The sequence below is a fragment of the Zootermopsis nevadensis genome, unplaced genomic scaffold, assembly GCF_977971745.1.
Source record: "Zootermopsis nevadensis isolate Lab colony 2312 unplaced genomic scaffold, Znev_1.0 Znev_ptg000061l, whole genome shotgun sequence".
NCBI classification, from domain to species: domain Eukaryota; kingdom Metazoa; phylum Arthropoda; class Insecta; order Blattodea; family Termopsidae; genus Zootermopsis; species Zootermopsis nevadensis.
Genome location: NW_028259192.1, coordinates 13,354,040 through 13,373,774, shown reverse-complemented (window position 1 = coordinate 13,373,774; position 19,735 = coordinate 13,354,040). Strand labels below are relative to the sequence as shown.

The window sequence follows — 19,735 nt, the reverse complement described above, 5'->3', positions numbered from 1 at the left end:
AAATAAAGGAAGACAAGATGGTTGCAGCATGCATCACAGTTTCTGTGATAGTCAAAACATTCCACACATAGCTTTCTAATATTTCAATATAATGGTGAGAACAAAATCTCATAATGGCAAGTAACTCAAATAATGAGTTAAGATTAAAACCCTGGAATCTTACTTTTATTCACAGCTTCCCAGCAGCATGACACCAGATATTTTGCAACAATTCAACACGTTTACTAGCCTTACAATGCTAACTATGAAGGACACTTCAGTAGATATGATGTATTGCAGTATGATATATATCATTCTTTGGAATATGTTTCCAAACTAATTTCTTTCTACCCAATGAATATTTATTACACATTAAGTAAGGGACAATTCTGACTAAAATTCTGAGGAACCAGAGTTACAAAGCAACCCTCATCATACAACAAAGGGCAAAGAAGAAGAAAAATATTGCTCTTTGTGTTACATATGAACATTAACTATTTACATCCTGAATATAAACCCTATATTAACATCAATTAAAAACAGTGGAACCCAAAACTAGATGCACACTTCAGACATATACAGTTTCAGTAGTCTTTTACTGTTACAAACATGTATTTTTTTAAACAAAAACTATATGTAACTACAAAATTACACAGACTATGAAAAAATTCAATATGGGTCAGGATGAATATCCTAAATATAGAGACATATAGCAAACATAAACTAAATAAATATATTACTATGTAAAAATTACTGGTATATGAAAAATATCATAAACATTATACATGGTGCTTATGCTGCAATGTGAGAGTCAAATATATTTTACCAACTACAAAAAGCAGAGTCCTTATTAAAAAGTTAATCCAGGGTCCTGTCCTGAGCAATATATGCTCATTAAACAAACACAAAAGTCAAAACACTACTTGTTAATACTGTTCAATCCATCTGAAACAAATATTCATTAATTCAATAAATGTAACTTATATAAGGACAGACAATGAAGGGAACACAAATTAATATACTTTATCTTTCTGAGAAGACTTTACAGTTTTTACATAAAATTATTGTTACCAGCAGTTAAAAAACAGGGGAAAAAAGAATACTGAAGCATCATGTACCATAATCCATAATAGTTCACATTGAAAAATAGTCTGTAAGAAGTAATTAATTTTACAGTGATTATAACAAGTGATGCAAGATATAACAACTGTAATTAAGAACAACATGAAAATCTGTCATACTGCAGTTTCAGGGGTACAGAATCTCATATGGACATCAATTGTCTGCAATACTGTTACACAGTAGAGGTTACATGTTGCATGTTACAATGTCAATATTGTTACTGTTACAGAAGTCATGCATTTATTAATAGTTATGAGCTCTTTACATGAAGCGCATAAAATGACATTGGGATGTTTAAGTCAAAAATTGTCGGGTGAATTTAATTTTACCTTATGTCAATCAGTCACTTTAAGCTCTAATTAATATCAGTGATTTTTTTTCCAGCATATAAAAACTGGTAAAGTAAAGCTACCCCACTACACACCATGGAGGGGCTTGTCGGGAGAGAAGGTATAGCTCCTGTTCATTCTTAACCTTGGCACTAGATGGGGTGAATGGTCGGCGTCATGCCCCAGCTACACTTTACCCCCATAAAAAAGAATCCTAGGTACCCACTGGACAGGGAGACTGGTTAAACCCCAGAGCTGGTCTGGATGCACAGGCTAGAGGAGAAATCCCTTGCCTTTGCCAGGGATCAAACCCCAGTCATCTAGTTCACAGTCAGACACTATTCCGATGGGCTTCAATAAAACTTGTTCAGGGGATAAAAGTATAGGATATCCCATTAAAATTAAGAACATTCAAATCTCTTTTGGATAAGGTGGATATGTAATAAGTAAAAAGCTAAATAATCACTGAGTCTGTGTGCAGTGTATGTGCACTGTGAAAAGCATCTTTGGGTCAGTACATTCAAGTCTAATAAATAAACATCAAGGACAATGAGACATATGTAAAATTGCAAAAAGAAAAATAAAGCATAATCTACTGGACTATGCTTCTTCGCTCATTTTAATGCAGCTGCAGCCTTGGAATATATCACTCCGACAATGTTTTTTCAGAGTTCACCTGTGGATGGCACATGCATATAAAAATACCAGGACTGAGAGACAGATTAAGAACTTGCCCAGCACATTTTACAAGTATGCCTATACTTTCTGAATCAGTAATAAGGCACAATCAAAACTGCACAATATTTTATTACAAGCCTCAGTAAGTCCTACTCTACTGCCCCCACATAATTAATTAATTAACTGTTCCACCAAATGACATCTACTGAAAGGAATGGCTAATCTTTCTAGTGTTGCATATCAAAAGGTATGAAAATAGACAGAGAATGTTACGCCTGTTCTAAAGCTTGCACTGGTTATGTGACAACTTACAAACTTGTATTCAGAATGTAAGATAGTGTTGGTGATCATGTGGATGAAATATTGCTTGAGAATATTTGGCAGCTACATCATACTTAAATAGCCATGCAATGACTTCACATAAAAAGTGGGCACACTTTTAGAAAGTAGCACATTGCTATGTTTCATGTTAACATCCAAGAGTTCTTTATCAAATTGAAGTTGTTGCAAATGTTCTTTCATGTAGTCATACTTAATTTCAGTTCGTAGGAAATCTTCATAGGACGACTTGGAGTAATGCCAAGAAATAAAATCCCTGCTGCCATGTGAACAAGCCTAGAGATCAGAAAATCACTTTTACCAGTTTTAACAACCTGCACACAATAAGAGCTGATTAGAATTTGATTTATGGAAATTGTGAATATTATCTTAGTCAAGGTGCGAAGGTCCATACAGTGCCAAGGTTAAGAATACGTGGAGATATACTGCCATTCCCACAGAAATCATGTAAAATTAATTAATTAAAGCACATGGGTTTCATATGTGCGTCACTACTACGCATGTGCTATCTGAAGTTACCGTATCTATAATTATTACCTTCAAATTAATGGGAACTAATTTTCAATTATGAATGACTTCAAAACAACTGTGCCGATCTCTTTCGAAAATCAATGAGTTAGTGTAGCTTATAGCAATAAATAGTACCTTCAAAATAAAGTTTCATACAAAGATTCAAACCACAGACAAAAGGAAACGCTGGTACGAACCTTGGAGAACCATACCCTGCTCAATGCACTTCTTGAAGCGACAATACTGACATCTGTTGCGCTGCGCCTTTGTTATCTCACAGTTGCCATCAGCGACGCACGTGTACACACGTCTGTTCTGTACCGTGCGTTTGAAGAAACCCTTACATCTAGAAACAACCAAAACCGACCCTAGTTCAAGCCGTCCAGAACCAAGTTTCCATTCACATCACTGTCCGTCCTTGTTACTGTTCCTTACGCTTTCCACCTCGTGTATCAGCGCATTCTCTTAAATACATACATTTATTTTTATCGAACTACAGGTAATTATGCAACTTATATCACAATTCAGTCTCAAATAATTTCAAAACCACTGGTCTAGATTTAAAATCAAATACAAGAGTAATCACAACTGTAGTGTGAATATGAGAGACAGATATAATCCATGTTCCAAAACAGCATTGTCCCCATTGGAAGTTTCATTATTAGAAGACTCGGAAGACGCAGGCTTAATTTTCATCAGATTCGTAATCACACAAACAACTGGAAGTTTAAAATAATTACTAAGTATTGGATTATTGAATTTTACAACTTCTCAGACGATGCACGTTATTTATTGTACAGGGGAATCCGAAAGACAATTTTCAATATTTCTGGCCCCATACATGTCCTTAAACACAAAATAGATAGTTTTATTACTATATACATGTTTAAAAAGAACATTATACGCATTTTAAACATTCATCATTCAATCTAACCGAGCACAGTACATTCTGTAGAGGAAAACAGTATCAAGAACAGACGCGTATTAAGAAACACACCAAGATGTTTTAGCTGACAGATGTGTCACAGAGAGTGTTGATACAGTAAACAAGAATTATTTTCCCATCCTTACACCACCAAATGTTAATTTAACTGTTACTGACACCATACATATATACACACCTTACTTTGAGAGTTGAAAGGATGACTACATTAAGATGGCTGGCTTCTGGGATGTTGAGCATGTAGTCTGGTAGATAGACCACTGACCGACGTTTCAGAGGAGCTTACTGCTTCCATCTTCAGGGCGATCGCTCAATATATAACAGACTACACGACGCATCATCCAGAAAACATCCATCTTCGTACATGTCACCGTGAGAACCTTAAATCTCACCGACGATTGCATTATACAACACCCATCTACTACCATATATTTAAATGTGGAGGAAAAAGACACGATGCTGTGAATAATTTCCATTTTGAATCAAAATTTCCTATCTCTGTATCAGCAGCACGGACCCTGCAGTTGTCCATTGATAATAAGAATGCAGGCTTATTCGTCAGCACGCACACAGACACGTTCATTTACACGTGGGAAGGTCAAATGTAGATAAATAGCGATCAGGCACAACGGTTAGTTTTCAATCCGAAACAATATTCCAGAACTTCCCTATAAACAATTAAAAGAAGAAATGTCCTAATTGAGTAGCCGATGGTCACTCAACGAGTCAAGACGCGCCCCACCTTTTGTGGAATCATTACTCTTTTCACAAGATCACGACACTGGAACCTGCCCAGATTCAGTTAATGCAGTCCACACTCTCACATTCTGTTTTTAAGATCCATTTTAATATTACCCCCTTCTACTTCTAGATCTCCCAAGCTGTATTTTCCAATTGTATGTGAATTCTCATCTCTTCGTAAGTGGTACATGTCCAACCGATTGCATTATCACTCATCTGCATTGGCATATATAAAACGCAACAAATTCTTTCATTTAACTCCGTTTCTACTTGCACAAATGGAATAATTTTCAGTAAAATAATGCGTTAGGTAAGGACTGGACGACTGAGATTCGATTCGTGGCAAAGAGAGGCATTTTCCTCGCAGCCACCCGGTGCAGATCAGCTCTTTCCTTGGAGGTAAGTGAGCTGATGGTTCACGAACATCCAACAACGTGGTCTAGAATGCATGGAGTTACACCTCCGATACGCCTTCATGGCGCGGTGCTCAAATACAGGGGAAACATGATCTCGTACCTTTCTCAAATGGATACTTTCTGAAATTTAGATTCGAGTTTTTAAAAATAATTTGTAGATTGTTATTTCAGAGCTGATGTAAGCCTATAAATTGCTCTCCTTGTTCGTATTCCTACAATCAATCGACAACTGATACAACACTATTCAAAACATGTCTAGGCTACTATATGTAAAGCGTCAGAAAAAATGTAAAACTATTTACAACATGTAGGCCCTGCTCACTCCGCTTCAAACGGGAAAAATATGACGAAGCAATGGCAAGTAGACTGTGTTCCATTAGGCATTCAGACGTCTTATTCTCACACACAAGAGAAACGAAATGTCCACACAACGCATTCACATTGCATCGCAATATTTTGTCTACAGGGAAACGAAAGAAAATGAATTTGAAAGATCTGGGTGTTCAGGGCAACCTGTAAGGCTGTGTTAAAGTACAAGTATCACACATCTGCCGCGGACTTCGGTCTCAGAGGTTAGACTTGCATCTAAGTTCTCAGCCTTGTAGAATTGCCAGGGCATGGTTATTTACACAGAATAGGTTAGATGGAGCATAGCTACTAAGGTAGACAGACAATGTAAGCTCTTCCGTCCACATGTGACGGAGTACGACTCACCCCTCGCAGGTGATGATACCGTAGTGCAAGCCAGTAGCCTTGTCCTCGCAGATCATACAGATCATCGGCTGTTCCTCCTCCTCTTGTTCTTCCTGAGGATGACTCATCGGGTGGTGTTCCGCCCCCAGAACAGCCATGCTAGAAGGTGACAACTTCTGTTCTCCGTTGCCACCATTTCTATGCGTCCAGGTCAAAGGAGGGCCCCCAGAGGCTGACGTGGACGTCAGATTCAACGCCTGCATCTGTTGCTGTTGGGAGACGGGTAACTGCGTCAGGTCCCCTGCCCATAACCTCTCCATGTTCAAGGGCGGAGGGAACTGCGGAGGTCGGGACGACGACGCTACAGCCGTCTGCAGGTGGTGGTGGTGTTCCTGGCCGAGGTTCAGCAGCATTTGTGCCGCAGACTCTTCGCTGCCGTTTCCACTAGAAACCGGCGAGGGAGAGGAGGACCAACAGGACGTGGAAGTGGAAGTTGAGGCGGCGGAAATAACCTGCTGGGGTGGTGGCGGTTGCTGCGTCTCCAGGGAGGCGGGTTGAGACCAGATCATAGTCCGCACTCCGCCAGCCTCACCCATTATAACTGTGGGCGCGGAGCGAAGGACTCCCGGAGACACGCCGGTTGATCGCGACGACAGAACGTGGCTTGCCGGTGGCTTCATCTCGTGGTGCAACAGAGTCAACGCGGATGTCGCCGTGCTTGTCTGCTGAGGGCTGAAATTCACACCCCCACCGCCTATCAGTTCGGGGCGCACCCCATTTATTCGACACGCGGCAGCTACAGGGCTACTGGGCGATACCCAGAATGTCGGTGGAGGAATCATGCAGCTACCCGGACTCGTGACCAGCACGTTAGCACGTTGCTGCTGCTGCTGCTGCTGCTGCTGCGACGAGCTAGGCCCCTGCCTTTGCATCAATGTCTGATGCGTTTCACCAACACAACCACCACCCCCATCGAAAACACTATTATCACCGCCTTCTTTCTTCACCTGTGGTTCGCCTGCACGGGCTTCGCCGCCTTCCTCTTCCGGGGCTGGCTCCTCTCGCTGAGGTGTCATCTCAGGTTGTGCCGAGTCCGGGGAAGCCCTGTGCGTCATATCACGTGAGTCACTCGGAGCATCGACTCGGAAGACCACTGACCGAGCGCTATTTTGAGGCGAAATGTGAAATTACAAATTTATTATTGAATGAAAACAAAAGGACAGCCGCCATGTGATTTGAAATCACTGATTCAGAACTTTCTAACAACCAGATGCGTCGAATTATTTTGTTCACTCGTTTAATTTATTTACAGGCTAGAACATTATTTACTTCAAAACATAAAACTAATTTTAATCATAAAAAATAAATTATTTCAAATATATGGTCCCTTCATGCTAAGACTTTTACAGATTGTTACAGACAATTTATATATAGGTGGTTCATAATAATTACAAGGAGTTCCGGACAAAAGTAATAAAACCAAGTTTCATACTGTGCAAATTTTTAGTCCTAGAAAATTAAACAGTGTTTAAAAATGTTTGGTTTGATTAGCTACATTACGTCTTCTTTTACCACATACATGAAATGGCGCTAGTATCGTCTCACGTCCGATATGGTGTTGCTACTGATTGAAAGTAATTTTAAAGACGAGGTAAGAGTGTATGCCATTTCCAATTTTGTGTTTATTCCAATTTAAATTAATCATAATCAAATAATCCCACTTATTAACACGCATAGTGCCACTTCTCTTACATTTACTTCTTATACCACAAAATTCCGTAATTGCGGAACACTGGATCCTTTCTAGTATAACTGAACTGTTATGTCTACAACACGAAGTTCCATTTCACATTCCAAGTTATGGCAGCGCTGCGCAGGTCCTGTAAATCTGATCAGATACAAATTAAACCGTATTTGGAATATACGAAGTCTGATCAAAATTTTCGGGGGTAGAATTTATTTTAGAGAAATGAAGCACAAGACAGGGAATATTTAGCAGGAGCTGAAGTCGCCAACTTTCGTGGTCTTGACAAGCACAACATTCCACTGGTTCCCTTATCTAATTTATTTACCGGATTTGGCACAGAGTAACAAAATTTTATTCCAAATACCGAACATCCTCTAAACGGTACTTTTTACTTCAAAGTGCTTCCGAAAAACAATGCCACATGTATGTCAACAAATTACATTATCGATGAAATCACCGTTCAACAAACAACAATAAATTAATTTTATGGCGATTAATCGTATTAACTGTAACGATATTCAATTTTGCAGCCAAAATGTTTAACCTTCGGACTTGCCTATCAGACTTCGTACGTACGAGTACTCTACTAATAGCGTGGCTATTCATCCAGGACAATAACTGAAGTCACTTGTCCTCATGCTTAGTAATAAAACACTACTTATTATAAATGAAGACATAGGAAAAAGCTTGCTATTTTCTGCAGTAATAAGTTATTGACGTTGTTACACTGTGCTGCCTTAATGAACCTTCTGTTATTGTAGGTGTCCAGTTCATATTACTAATACATGTAATGGTGTTCTACCAGAAATTATTGTCTAAGGATGCATTACCTCCATCGTATAAACAACAGTGCAAATTAACAGCTATTCGGCATTCTTCTCCCTATTAGTCCGTTAAATCGAGGGATTACTGCGTAACTAACTCAGTAAACTGAAAAAGTGCGACAAAACGTAAATGAGAAAGAATTTATGCCAACGAAAACGCAATTGTCCAGATCCACTTACCTGTCTCTATGTGCAGGACTGGGAGAAGACCGGACACTCTCGGACGCCGCTTTGGGACAGGGCGACACGGGTCCTGCCATGTCCGGTGACGACGTACTGGTATCCGCCACACTCTCGCCTGGACAGATAGACACAAAGGCAATCAGTGCATCCCTCGCGTCGCGATGTGCATCTGTCTTGACCTAGTGTGGCTGCTCGGCTCATTAACTGATTCTTAATTACGTTATTAAAGGGCGCATGGAGGGAGATGAGGACTGGATATGAAAAACGGAGAAATGGAAATGCAGACGAGAAAGCACCTGGGAGACCTAGGCATAGATAAGATGATAATATTAAAATGAATGGGTCGTAAAGTGTATGGGTGTTCACAAGATTCATCTGGCTTGGGATAGAGTTCGATGGCTCCATAAATTTGGAGGAACTTTTTTAAAATCTAAGCCACTGTCAGCTTCATAAGAAGGACTCTGCTCCGGTGAGCTCGCTTTCCACATTTTATCGATGTTGATCTTCTTGGCGAAAGGCAGGTCCTATTCCGAGAAATTTTAAAGCCAAACTAACGCCTTATTTCGCGAACTGTAAGTAGTAAGACGCACTCCAATATTTGCATTTCAGTTACACTGCAGCCAACCCACTCACTCAAAAACAGACACTCTCTCGCCTGCACACCCACTCATTCCCGAGTGTTCATTCAGAATTTTCGAAGAGTCATGCAACTCATACTAAAGTATTTATTTTTGGTTGCAATTCAGTGCTATTAGATTGGATTCATATGCACACTACATCGTTGTGACTAAACAAGAGACCAATTAAGTTATGTCATGTTGTAACCTGCGCGAGGCAGTCCGTCAGTTGTCTTTTAACAGTCGAAGTGTAAGGCTCTCCTTTTTCACACTGTTGAACAAACCCTTGCATCTCGTTCTCACTATTCTTGCCAGAACGAGTTTTGGGTCGCATTTTACGATTCTCCTGTGCCAAACAAATCGATCGTTTCCGTCATTGCTAAAAGTCTGCGCCTGGCGGAAGGAAGTGTCAGTGGCCTAATCCAGGGCAATATCCTCAGTCAAGACAACAGGTTTCCGAGCCGACATTTGAACCCAGAACCTCCCGAATAAGTAGGAGTGCTAACTAATGGACCAGGGCGTTCGGTCAGTCGACACATATAACAAAATATTATCAGAAATCCGATTTTTTCCTTATGAATGATGGGACAACGTTACAGGAACATCAAGTTTCGTTCAGCCTTCCTTCTTATGTTTTATTCGTGTTTTCGCCGTTGATAATAATTCTGTGTTCCTTACAGACCATCCACCACTTTCTTTAAAACCTCTTACTCAGGAAAAATAGTATTTATAAGTGAATTTCTAATTGATTTACGATATTCGGAAAGTAAGTAGAATATTTAAAAATAAATTGACGTCTGACCTTAAGGTCTGGCTCGGGACCGTTTCTCGGGCTACATTGTGTTGACTCGTTCGTCAGCTCTATGTGGGCGGAACTTCCACTGACCCCCATGCTGATGCTCCATCAGGAACGCGGAAATTATCATGAGAAAGGAAAATGTCGGATATTATGAAACACCAGCAGCTACCAAGGCCGGCACTCAGACTTGTCTCCAGTACAGCAAAAGGCAAAGGAAGGAATGGACGACTAAGTTTCTTTCTTTCACTACTCAGGACCATCGCGGAGCAATGTCGCTCTTCATATTAAAGTTTAAGACACGCTTTCGTTCTGTAAATTATTAATACATAGGTCCAATAAACAAAATTCAAAGCTATTGTTATATATGCAGTGCACCGATACGACATATACGCACGCGGCACAAAATACGTAAAACACCGATATTTTTGTATCTTTATCACTTTACCGCTTTCTTCGTCCGCTTTGTCCCCTCAAGTTCTTTTCACCTCCCTTCCGTCTTCCTTCTCTGTGCCTCTCAACGACACCGAAAAATATCAGCCATGCTACGGATTATATTATTATAACTTTTCGTAAACCAAATTAAAAAGAATTTCAAAAGCTGCCAAATGACAGCAGCATTTGCAAAATAGAACCTTTTTGCCATCTACTTTCATTAATAAATAATTTTAGGTTCCTGTGAAATCAATCAAAAATTAATCTGAGTTCTATATAGACCATTACAGATAGGAATATATACATATAGCTGCATATTTTATGTTACGTTCAAAACATAGAACCCGGAATTAAACTTCCTGGGAAACGAAGTCCACGGGCCCTAAATAATTTTCAAAAAACTAAGTGCTTCTCATATTTTCACTTGATGGACAAAATATATGGAAACGGAAGAATGTGGTAAGAAAACTAAAAAAATGATACGCAAAAACACAGATGCAGTGAGGGAATTGTTCTCCTGATTATGTTCGGGAGGTGACAGGTTCTAATTTCGGCCATAAGACTGGCTACTAAAAGGTTTCTTTGTATTCATCAGTCATCCTCAAATAAATTCTGATAAAATACCATAATAAGCCACGAGATCTTTTTTCCATACTTTTACAAACCCGCAATTCACGATAATCCTATCGTTCGACGTTAATATATACAACCTATGAGCACGAAACAGTGTCATTAAATAATACAAGGATAACTTTATAACACAGATGAGGAAAGACGTCTGATCTATCTGCGACTTGACCGAAGACACGTGCACACAGGATAAGCTTTTACTGCAACGAAGGTTCTCACAACAAAAACTGAATTTTCATAATTACTCAGCAAGGACGCCAATAGCAAAACCGAGATGTGGTTTGATTTATTAGGACATTAGCCATTTTGATGACAGATCTTTGTCTGTATGTTGTGAAAACCGAGTATAGTGAACACATTTTTACATCGTGGGTTTGTACAGCCATCAACTTACCCGGAGTCGAGATGTTCGTCGTTTTGTTCCATGTGGGAAACTTAAAGGGCAGACACTGAAGTAATATGTCCAAGAAAATTAAACACTACATAGTTCGTGAAAGTTGTTTCACTCAAGTTTTAAATTATTTCTCTTCCCGTTGAAAAGTACAGAAATTTACTGAAAGCAGATAAATTTTTCAAGAGATGTGCTATTACTATTAGCCTTGCTTTTTTCACGTCTTCCCCTTCTTTCGTCCTATTTCTTCTACTTATTTTTTTCCTTTTCTGCTTTTCGTTGTTATTTTTCTTCTTTAACTAATCCTTATTGTTCTCCGTTTTTCTTTCTCTTTTCTGGTTCTTATCCTTCTTATTCTCCTTCCTTTTCTACGTTTCATCCATCGCCTTCTGCTTATTCTTGTTCTCGTTCCTCTACTTATATTCTCCCGTTGCACTGCCTTCTACAATTCTGTTTTAACACTTCCGAATACAAACGACAAACTAGCTGTAGCAGGTGTCCGAATCAACAGAGCTCTGTTCCACTACGGAGCGTCATGACGCAACTCTTGTTTCTTAAACAGAATTCACCCAGTTCACTCTGATAACGCCGTCGAGCAGACCACTCTCGAGTTCCCGTCACAGAACGGAATACGTCCACAGAACATCGCCACTCTGCTATGTCGCGGATACAATACTGAGTGTTTCTCTCACAACAAGAATCCAAACGGCCTTAAACTTATCAGAATGAGATTCAAAAGCGAAGGTTTACAACCTTGGACACCGCTTCGAGGAGAACTGGCTGCAGAAACTGTGGTTAATTTAGATCGAGTTTTCTTGACTGGCACACGATAAGTGATTCACACTCAGAAACAGCTGTACACGAAACAGTCTGAATACAGAAGTCCCCCTCCACTATAGACAAGAATGTAGGTCATTTTGTTAATACTTTGCTGGTACTAGTAGTGTTGAGCCTTCGGGTTCTAGTGCCACGGTTTTAAAGCTAAGTGACATGAAAAGTTCAAGATCTTCCGTGCAAATAACACAAACTCTTTCGACGTCGAGGCTCTAGCTGTTTATTGATTTCCTTCAGTTTCTCCAGACAAACGCTGGGTTCTACGTTAAAATAACTCACTGAGTCGTCGTATTGCTGAATCAGCCCGGAAGAAGTATGTCCTCCGAAGTGCTAGTATCCACCTACAAGTGGGTGTACAAAACCGCACGGCATCAACCTGGAAGTCCGCCATCTGCATATCCGCCCCGTGAGAACTTCGCATCTCACGTTCACGATCTGCAGCCATGCTAAAAATTTTCGTACCAACATAGTCTATATGAAGAAGAGATTCGAACAGCTCAGCCATTTGGTGACTGCACTGCGGGCTGAATGTCTGGAGGTTTGTTTCAGGAGGAGAGAGAGGCTTTCTCTTCACCACTGCGCCCAGACCGACTCTGGGACCCACCCAGCATTCTGTCTAATGAGTACAAATGTACCGCGGTCAAAGCAGCCAGGGCGTGAAGCTGACCACTCACCTTCATCTAGTTCAGAGGCTCAGAATGTACAGGGACAACTTCAACGTCTAACAAACAATGATTCATTAGTTAGGGTCATCAAATTGGAAATATTTCACATTGTGCCACGTCGCTTACTTAGATATTACAGGACAAGTATGAAAAACCAAATACTGTAGTTTAACCATTTATAAAATATGAAAAGTCTTACATTCTAAGAAATAATTGTTATATACCAACCGAAAGGAGAGATACATGGAACACTCACCTATGAGTCCACATGGCGTCACAACCGAAAACAACATTGGCAAGAATTTGTTCCTATTGTATTACGTATTATTTAACACACCAGCGAACTTAAAATATTACAATCTCAATGTCTTCGCACTGTAACTACAAGCACAAACAAACACGTGTGTAACTTCAGAGGCGTGTGTACACCATAATCATAAATGTGATAAAAATAAATGCAGACTCGTCTAATTGCTATCATTATACTTCACGACATGAACCGTAAATCGTAAAGGCGAAGCAAGACAAACTTCGAATGTCAGAAAAACGACAAAAGCCATAATTTTTACCGTCGATAAACGAGTACTTTGGAGGAATGCAAACTGGCACATGGTTGCCGATTTACATTGAGATGGTTAAGTGTACAGGCGACTTAAGCAAGGACAGGAAACCTTCACATCCGAGCGGTTCAATGTTAATGCAGTTTAAAAAAAATTAAAAAAAGAGACAGCGTTGATTAAATACATACATCATAGTAATCGTGGTTATGAAAGTCCGTGACGGCCAGCAGTTCCGTATCGTACCAAGATCATGATTGATGCGCCCTTGTTCTGACTACCGTTATGTTTCCCAGATGCAATGGAATATTTAGATGAAACTGGGATTACTAGTCTAGCGAATTACGCTTACAGTTTCATTTGCTTCCCCCAAATGCATGCAAGATATTCAATAAATAGCAAAAAAGTACACTTTAACTTCAGTGTCTGAGTACAGAAGCAAACTGAAAATAGTGGAACATACCTTACCTTTGTACATTTAAGCCACACGGTACCTATCACAGATAATACCAACATACCTACAGACTGCCAAGAAGAACCCTACCATCCAAACGTCCACAGTCTCCACAAGCAACTCCAGTCATACGTTTAGTTCCTTGAAATAGGGGACTACATCGTCCTTCCACATCCTTCCCTATTCATCATTTTACATTTTCATCATTCAACGCCACAAAACCTTTATAGTTGAAATAGCGTCATTAAATAGCTCAACAATTGACAATGGACACTATAAAACAAAGACCGATGACACATTGTAAAATAACAAAAATCAACAATCAGTCTCACTTGGCTGTATAACCTCTGCAAAAGAAACAACGTCCTTAAATAACATGAAAATCAATCCCACAAAATATACATACAAAAAGAAAGTGTCCAGCGTAAACAGCATGACTATACGTTATTCTTTGTAACTGAGCGCAGTTCCAAATGTGTGGTTTAAAACACAGCTAGAAATTAAAATCGTAGATACGCGAACAGTCTCCGGGTGTTTTGCTGGACTTACTTCCAATGTAAGAACATACCGAGATCGACAGTGAAAGAAACTTAACCAGAGCTCCGACACCCGCGGGCAACAGTTTTACACGCCTTTCCAAAGAATAGCTAGCAAGCAAGCGCCGAGGAAGACTTTTTGTGTTTTCTACTGGGTGAAGGTCACCCCACACAGACATAACGGTAAATGAGATGTCCGGCCTTTCAGTCTAAAGGCATCTTCTGCTCGTTATGAACGCCGCTTTGGTTCACTCTATCAGTTTCGCTTCCTGTTGCAGCCATTTTAATGGACGGTTCTTTTATTAGGAACTTCGTACACATATTTCTGTCCAACATGTCAACTTTACAGGCCCACACGTTCTTCGTTACACACTTTCACATTTTTACTAAACAGTGCGAACAATAAATGTTGCAAACTTGGGGCTAGGTACAAAAAAAGAAACCAAGGCACGGATTTTTCTCTTTCCTGCGACGTCCATACCGGATTTGGGGTCCACCCGCACTCTTAACATTTGTACAAAAAATGTAAAGTTGTCCTTATGCTTGATTAATCATCACGTCATAAAGACGTATTGTTGAGCGAAGACATAGCTCATACATTACCTCGGCACTTGTTATATGCGAATGATCGTCACCTCAAGGAAGCTTCTACGCTGTGCATTAAACAGTATTTGGTTGCTTAACGATGAACTGATCGTGGATGTAACAAGCTTTAATGCATGATGTACCGCATACAATATCCTAGTTACTAGCACGCTAAGAAAACGGAAGGAATGTGGAATACGAAGGATTATACAGAGCGAACGTTCAATGCCTCCAATTTTGTTACACAGTTCCGCATAACCAACTGAAGTCTCTCGTTCTGGTCTTCCTTCAAGCGCTTCGTAAGGAAATAAACCACTGCCGCAATGAATACCGTGCATTAACCGACTAAGAGCCAATAACTAGTTTGATTGTATACAGCCTTTGTAAAAACATTTAATGGAATACAGTCAGTTTAAGAAATGAAAATATGGAACAAGGGACCTGATAAAAAAAAAGTAAATAAACATATTAAGGAACCAAGAAAAAATACTTGCTGTTTACGAAATAAACATTAATGTTTCAAGTAAAAGAGTATAAAATTTGAAGATTTCTGTCTTCTGGGTTGTTGCGCTGTGTAGTCTGGTCCATGTTTACCAACGTTTCGGAGGTTATACTGCCTCCGTCATCAGGGCGATGAATATCGACCAGACTCCACAGCGCAACAACCCAGAAGACAGAAATCTTCATACTCATCGCCCTGATGACGGAGGCAGAATGACCTCTGAAACGTTGGTAAACATCGACCAGACTACACAGCGCAACAACCCAGAAGACAGAAATCTTCATACTCACCGCTGTGAAAACCTCAAATCTTACACAGTATAAAATTTGTTGTGTGGGAATGCATAATATAAACATTTGGAGGCACAGAACATTCAACCTACGTATGTCTGTAGCCTATGTGTTTGTTTTGATCGTGATACATAGTTATATTTGTTCAGTATGTTCGTGTGAGAGCAAAAAATGCAAATAGAAACGGATCATAATGAGGGAAACGTTTGCCCATAATTGACATTAATAATTTCAAATGTGTACTAAGATAAGGAGTAATACGAGCATTGCATTGTGAAATTTGCACTGCTTAGTAACGTGTAGTTTACTCTTTTAATAACTGCTATAAAAGTGTAATGTAAGCTAACAACTATTTAGTCAATTATTACTGAAAACAAAATGTTAAATTAGCAAAATAATACAATGATAATGTGGTAAAATTCAATCGAAGCTTTCCAGAACATGAACTTCTTCTTTTCCTTCTTAACTTAAAATAACGACTTGTATACCAGGAAAACCCTAAGATTTCATTGTCTCCGCAGGGTATGGACATTAAGATACAACTAATGCAAAATTTAAATTCAGGTAACAATTTATAGGTTTTCATTATTTGGAAATACAATTTTAGCATTCGTGCATTACTCATGGAAATGTTAGTATGAATGAATACAACACTGAAATAAACATTATACACCACATTCACTGACGACTGTCATACCGATATAGACGATAAGATTATCAACGTTCATTGAAAGCAGAAAATAATTTTTATAACTCTAAAACCAGACAGAAACTGAAATTCAAAGCAAAGCTCTTCTAGCCTTGGACTTTTAACAGTTCAGAGCAGAAGTAGGAAAATACACGGCCAGTGAAAAACTTGTATTCGTTCCACGGCGTATTCAGACTTTGTTATTAACGTGGACCTCGATAAGTTTTAATTGTTCATATCGATTAACCAAAGCTAAAGTTGCGAATCTGTAAAATACAACTTGTCAGGAAAGCCAAAAATAATTCTGTCATGAACAAAATACTTGTGCTGCGGTGGTTTCCGCTTTACCAGCATTAAACCTGTTTTATACTGCCAGTTATGAGGAATTTCCTTGAACAGCATTAACATATTCATCGTTGTAATGGCGAAGAGTTGTTTTCTTTGTGGTACGGACCGAAGTCTTTAACAGTGTTTTGGTTAGCTTCGGCTTCCAACAAGTAATGCCTTTCTCTTTTCGTATTTTGTTATATCTAAGTTGTGTTTAGTGAGTTCAAATAACCGATTGAATATTTAACAACTTTTAGAGAATAAATACTATGCTATATCTAAATTAGTTAATTATCTGCTTTCTCAGCCCACCACAAGAGATTGTGGTAGGTACTCCACGCACTAAATTAACTCCATGGAACGGAGTCTCTCCTGAAAACCTGACAGTTACTCAGCTAGTCACAAAATGCCCCCTTAATTTATGGAACCCAAAGTTTCATTACCATCTTCAAAAGAAGCAACTACTGGGCCCTATTCTCAGCCAGATAAATCCAGTTCACATCTCCACATATCCCATTCCTTTAAAATTAAAATTCTCATACGTCAACTTAGCCTTCATCCCTTCAGGTTGACAAAGTAAAATTTGGCACGCATTTATTATTTCTTCCTCACGATCTACATGTCTCGTTCATCTCATCTTCCGTGATCTGACTCTCCTAATACATTAGGATAGCTATAAATTGTGAAGCTCTTCGTTATGCAATTTTCTCCAGTCTCCTGTTACTTCCTTTGTATTAAATCCAAATATTGTCTCCAGTACTTTGTTCTCAGATACCCTCAGCCTACTTTTGGTAAGTACCAACATATTTCAAGTACAGCGAATCAATTAAACAATAGTCAGATTTTTTCAGGAAAATATTAAAATTGGGAAGTAGATAGGTAATTGAGGACTGAAAGCTAGGCAGTTTTGAATCACATTCCAAGTGGGAAAAGGTCAAAGCTTCTCTGAAAAGTCTTAAAAACAAGTATGTGAAATTACGTCATGAATACGGCAGACAGACGTTATGACCATTGAAGCACAGAGGTCACAGAATGGTGAAATAACTTCTAAATACTGCACGTTTAGGTGTACGAAGTCATTTTATCCTACGGCAGTCTTAACACGCGTACCCTTGAATCATGGCGTCCCGTAGCCCAACGCCTTGCTCTGTAGACTACTTCTCCAACTTCCCTGTTCATCATAAAGTATAAACGATTTTAGTGGGAAATGCTGCGTGAACTTTAATGGTCTACGCGAGATTTCAAGTCGCCGTGGCAGCAGGTAAAAAGATGGCCGTCTTCTGGGTTGTTGCACCGTGTAGTCTGGTAGAAATTTACCGGTTCACACTAATCGATACACCCCCTAGTTCTTTGTAGCTCGCTTTGTGAGGTTTTCCAAACGGCTTCTTCACTTAACTACAAGCATTAATATTAAACAGGCCAGCTCTTAATTTGCTATCCGGAACTCTCTCCACGTGGCGAAATCCTGTTGTCTAGCAATGGCACTCTTCCGCCAGAATCACCAACGAAAATATGATTTCCAGGAAACATAGTCGAAGCACGTGAGAAAGTTGGCACTTACACCAGAGTTATGCTTCAAGCAACACAGGGGCACGCAAGTTGGACTGAGGATTGATAAACCACTGTTTTATATAGGGCACATTCGAGCTATAACTTAGCTACATCCTTGCCTCTTAGTGGCCAATTCCTGTAATCTCACCCATTTCATACCCTCATTTCAGCCCCGATGATATACACAGTATGGTCGCCTGAAACGTCGGCATGAAGCCACTTCTACATGGTGCCAGCACCCAAAATAAGGATCCATAACAGCAAGAAATCACCGTGTATCCAACTGGCTTAGGACATCGCCCAGCTGTGGGTTCTTGTAGATATGACGATAAATTTCCAGTGTCTCTAGAGAAAACAAAGTAATCCGTGTGCTTAACTAACACCCCATTAAGACGGACGGATATTGGGGTAAATATTCATGAATTCTTAACCACTGAAGAGGTTACTGGTCAGCTCCATGCTGTGGTCGCTCTATCCCCGGTGAAAGTGCCCCTCCCCAGGTACCCCAATGAATAGGAGGACGGATCAGTTCTAGAGCCACCCTGAACGTGGGGAAGAAGAGAAAAACTCCTGCCTCTACCGGATATCGAATCCCGGACGCCCAGACTATCGTCGGTCATTTTAATGGTTGAAGTATCTCACAGGATCCAAATTAAAACGTAATATCTATGACAATACACACAAAATAAAACAGAACAAAACATATTTTCTATTTGTTGCTGCTCGCTAACCAGGAATACTTTCTTGTATGTTTCATTTGCATCTGATTATAGAGTTGACGTTACTGCATATGGATACGTTGGAGGGCAGACAATGGAGCCAAGGTGAGCGTGAAATATCCGGATTCCATCACCAATACGCGCACAGTGTACTTGCTATAGAGTCGAGACAAACGTAGTTGATCCCCAGGCAACAACGAATTGCTACTGGAGTCAGACGTAGTTATAACCTGAGTGTACCGTTACGTTAGAAGCAGTTCCTCGCAATTGTAATTACTATGGCAACCTGTTATAAATAAAATAACAGCCTCCAATATCGGCAGGACAACGCAACACAAGCCTCAGCCTCTGTGAAGTAGGCTTCAAGCTTTCAAAGCGTTTATTGAAGTTCAAGGACGATAGAATATATTTTGAATGTTTATTAGTTTGTTTGTTGACGCTATCTCTACTATATATGTTATGTAGTGCCAAATGCCAACATAATTATGAACAGTGAACTGAGAAGAATGAGGAAGGTCGTAATCTGACGAAAGCAGATATTCTGCTTAGTAGTTTATCGGCTATGTCGAAATCCACGCTCATGACACCAGTAATTTTATCTGCGTATACAGAATTAACGTTGATAGAAAAATGGTAGATAACATTTTGTATAAA

At 39.6% G+C, this 19,735-nt stretch overlaps 1 protein-coding gene across 5 annotated transcripts in view; it reads right to left on the bottom strand.

The window, feature by feature from the left end:
• Positions 1 to 19,735, bottom strand: part of Hr4 (nuclear hormone receptor 4) — a 206,375-nt gene that overhangs the window by 19,489 nt on the left and 167,151 nt on the right. For 4 of the 5 annotated variants that reach the window (XM_087340088.1, XM_087340085.1, XM_087340086.1 and 1 more), the window contains exons 3-5: positions 8,502 to 8,619; positions 5,772 to 6,914; positions 3,155 to 3,303 (exon numbers count right to left, since the gene is read on the bottom strand). In XM_087340088.1, coding sequence (XP_087196214.1) covers positions 3,155 to 3,303; positions 5,772 to 6,914; positions 8,502 to 8,619 — 1,410 coding nt within the window. Of the gene's footprint in view, positions 1 to 3,154; positions 3,304 to 5,771; positions 6,915 to 8,501; positions 8,620 to 11,376; positions 12,062 to 19,735 lie in introns of those variants that run through there. The other variant, XM_087340089.1, reaches the window with a different exon arrangement.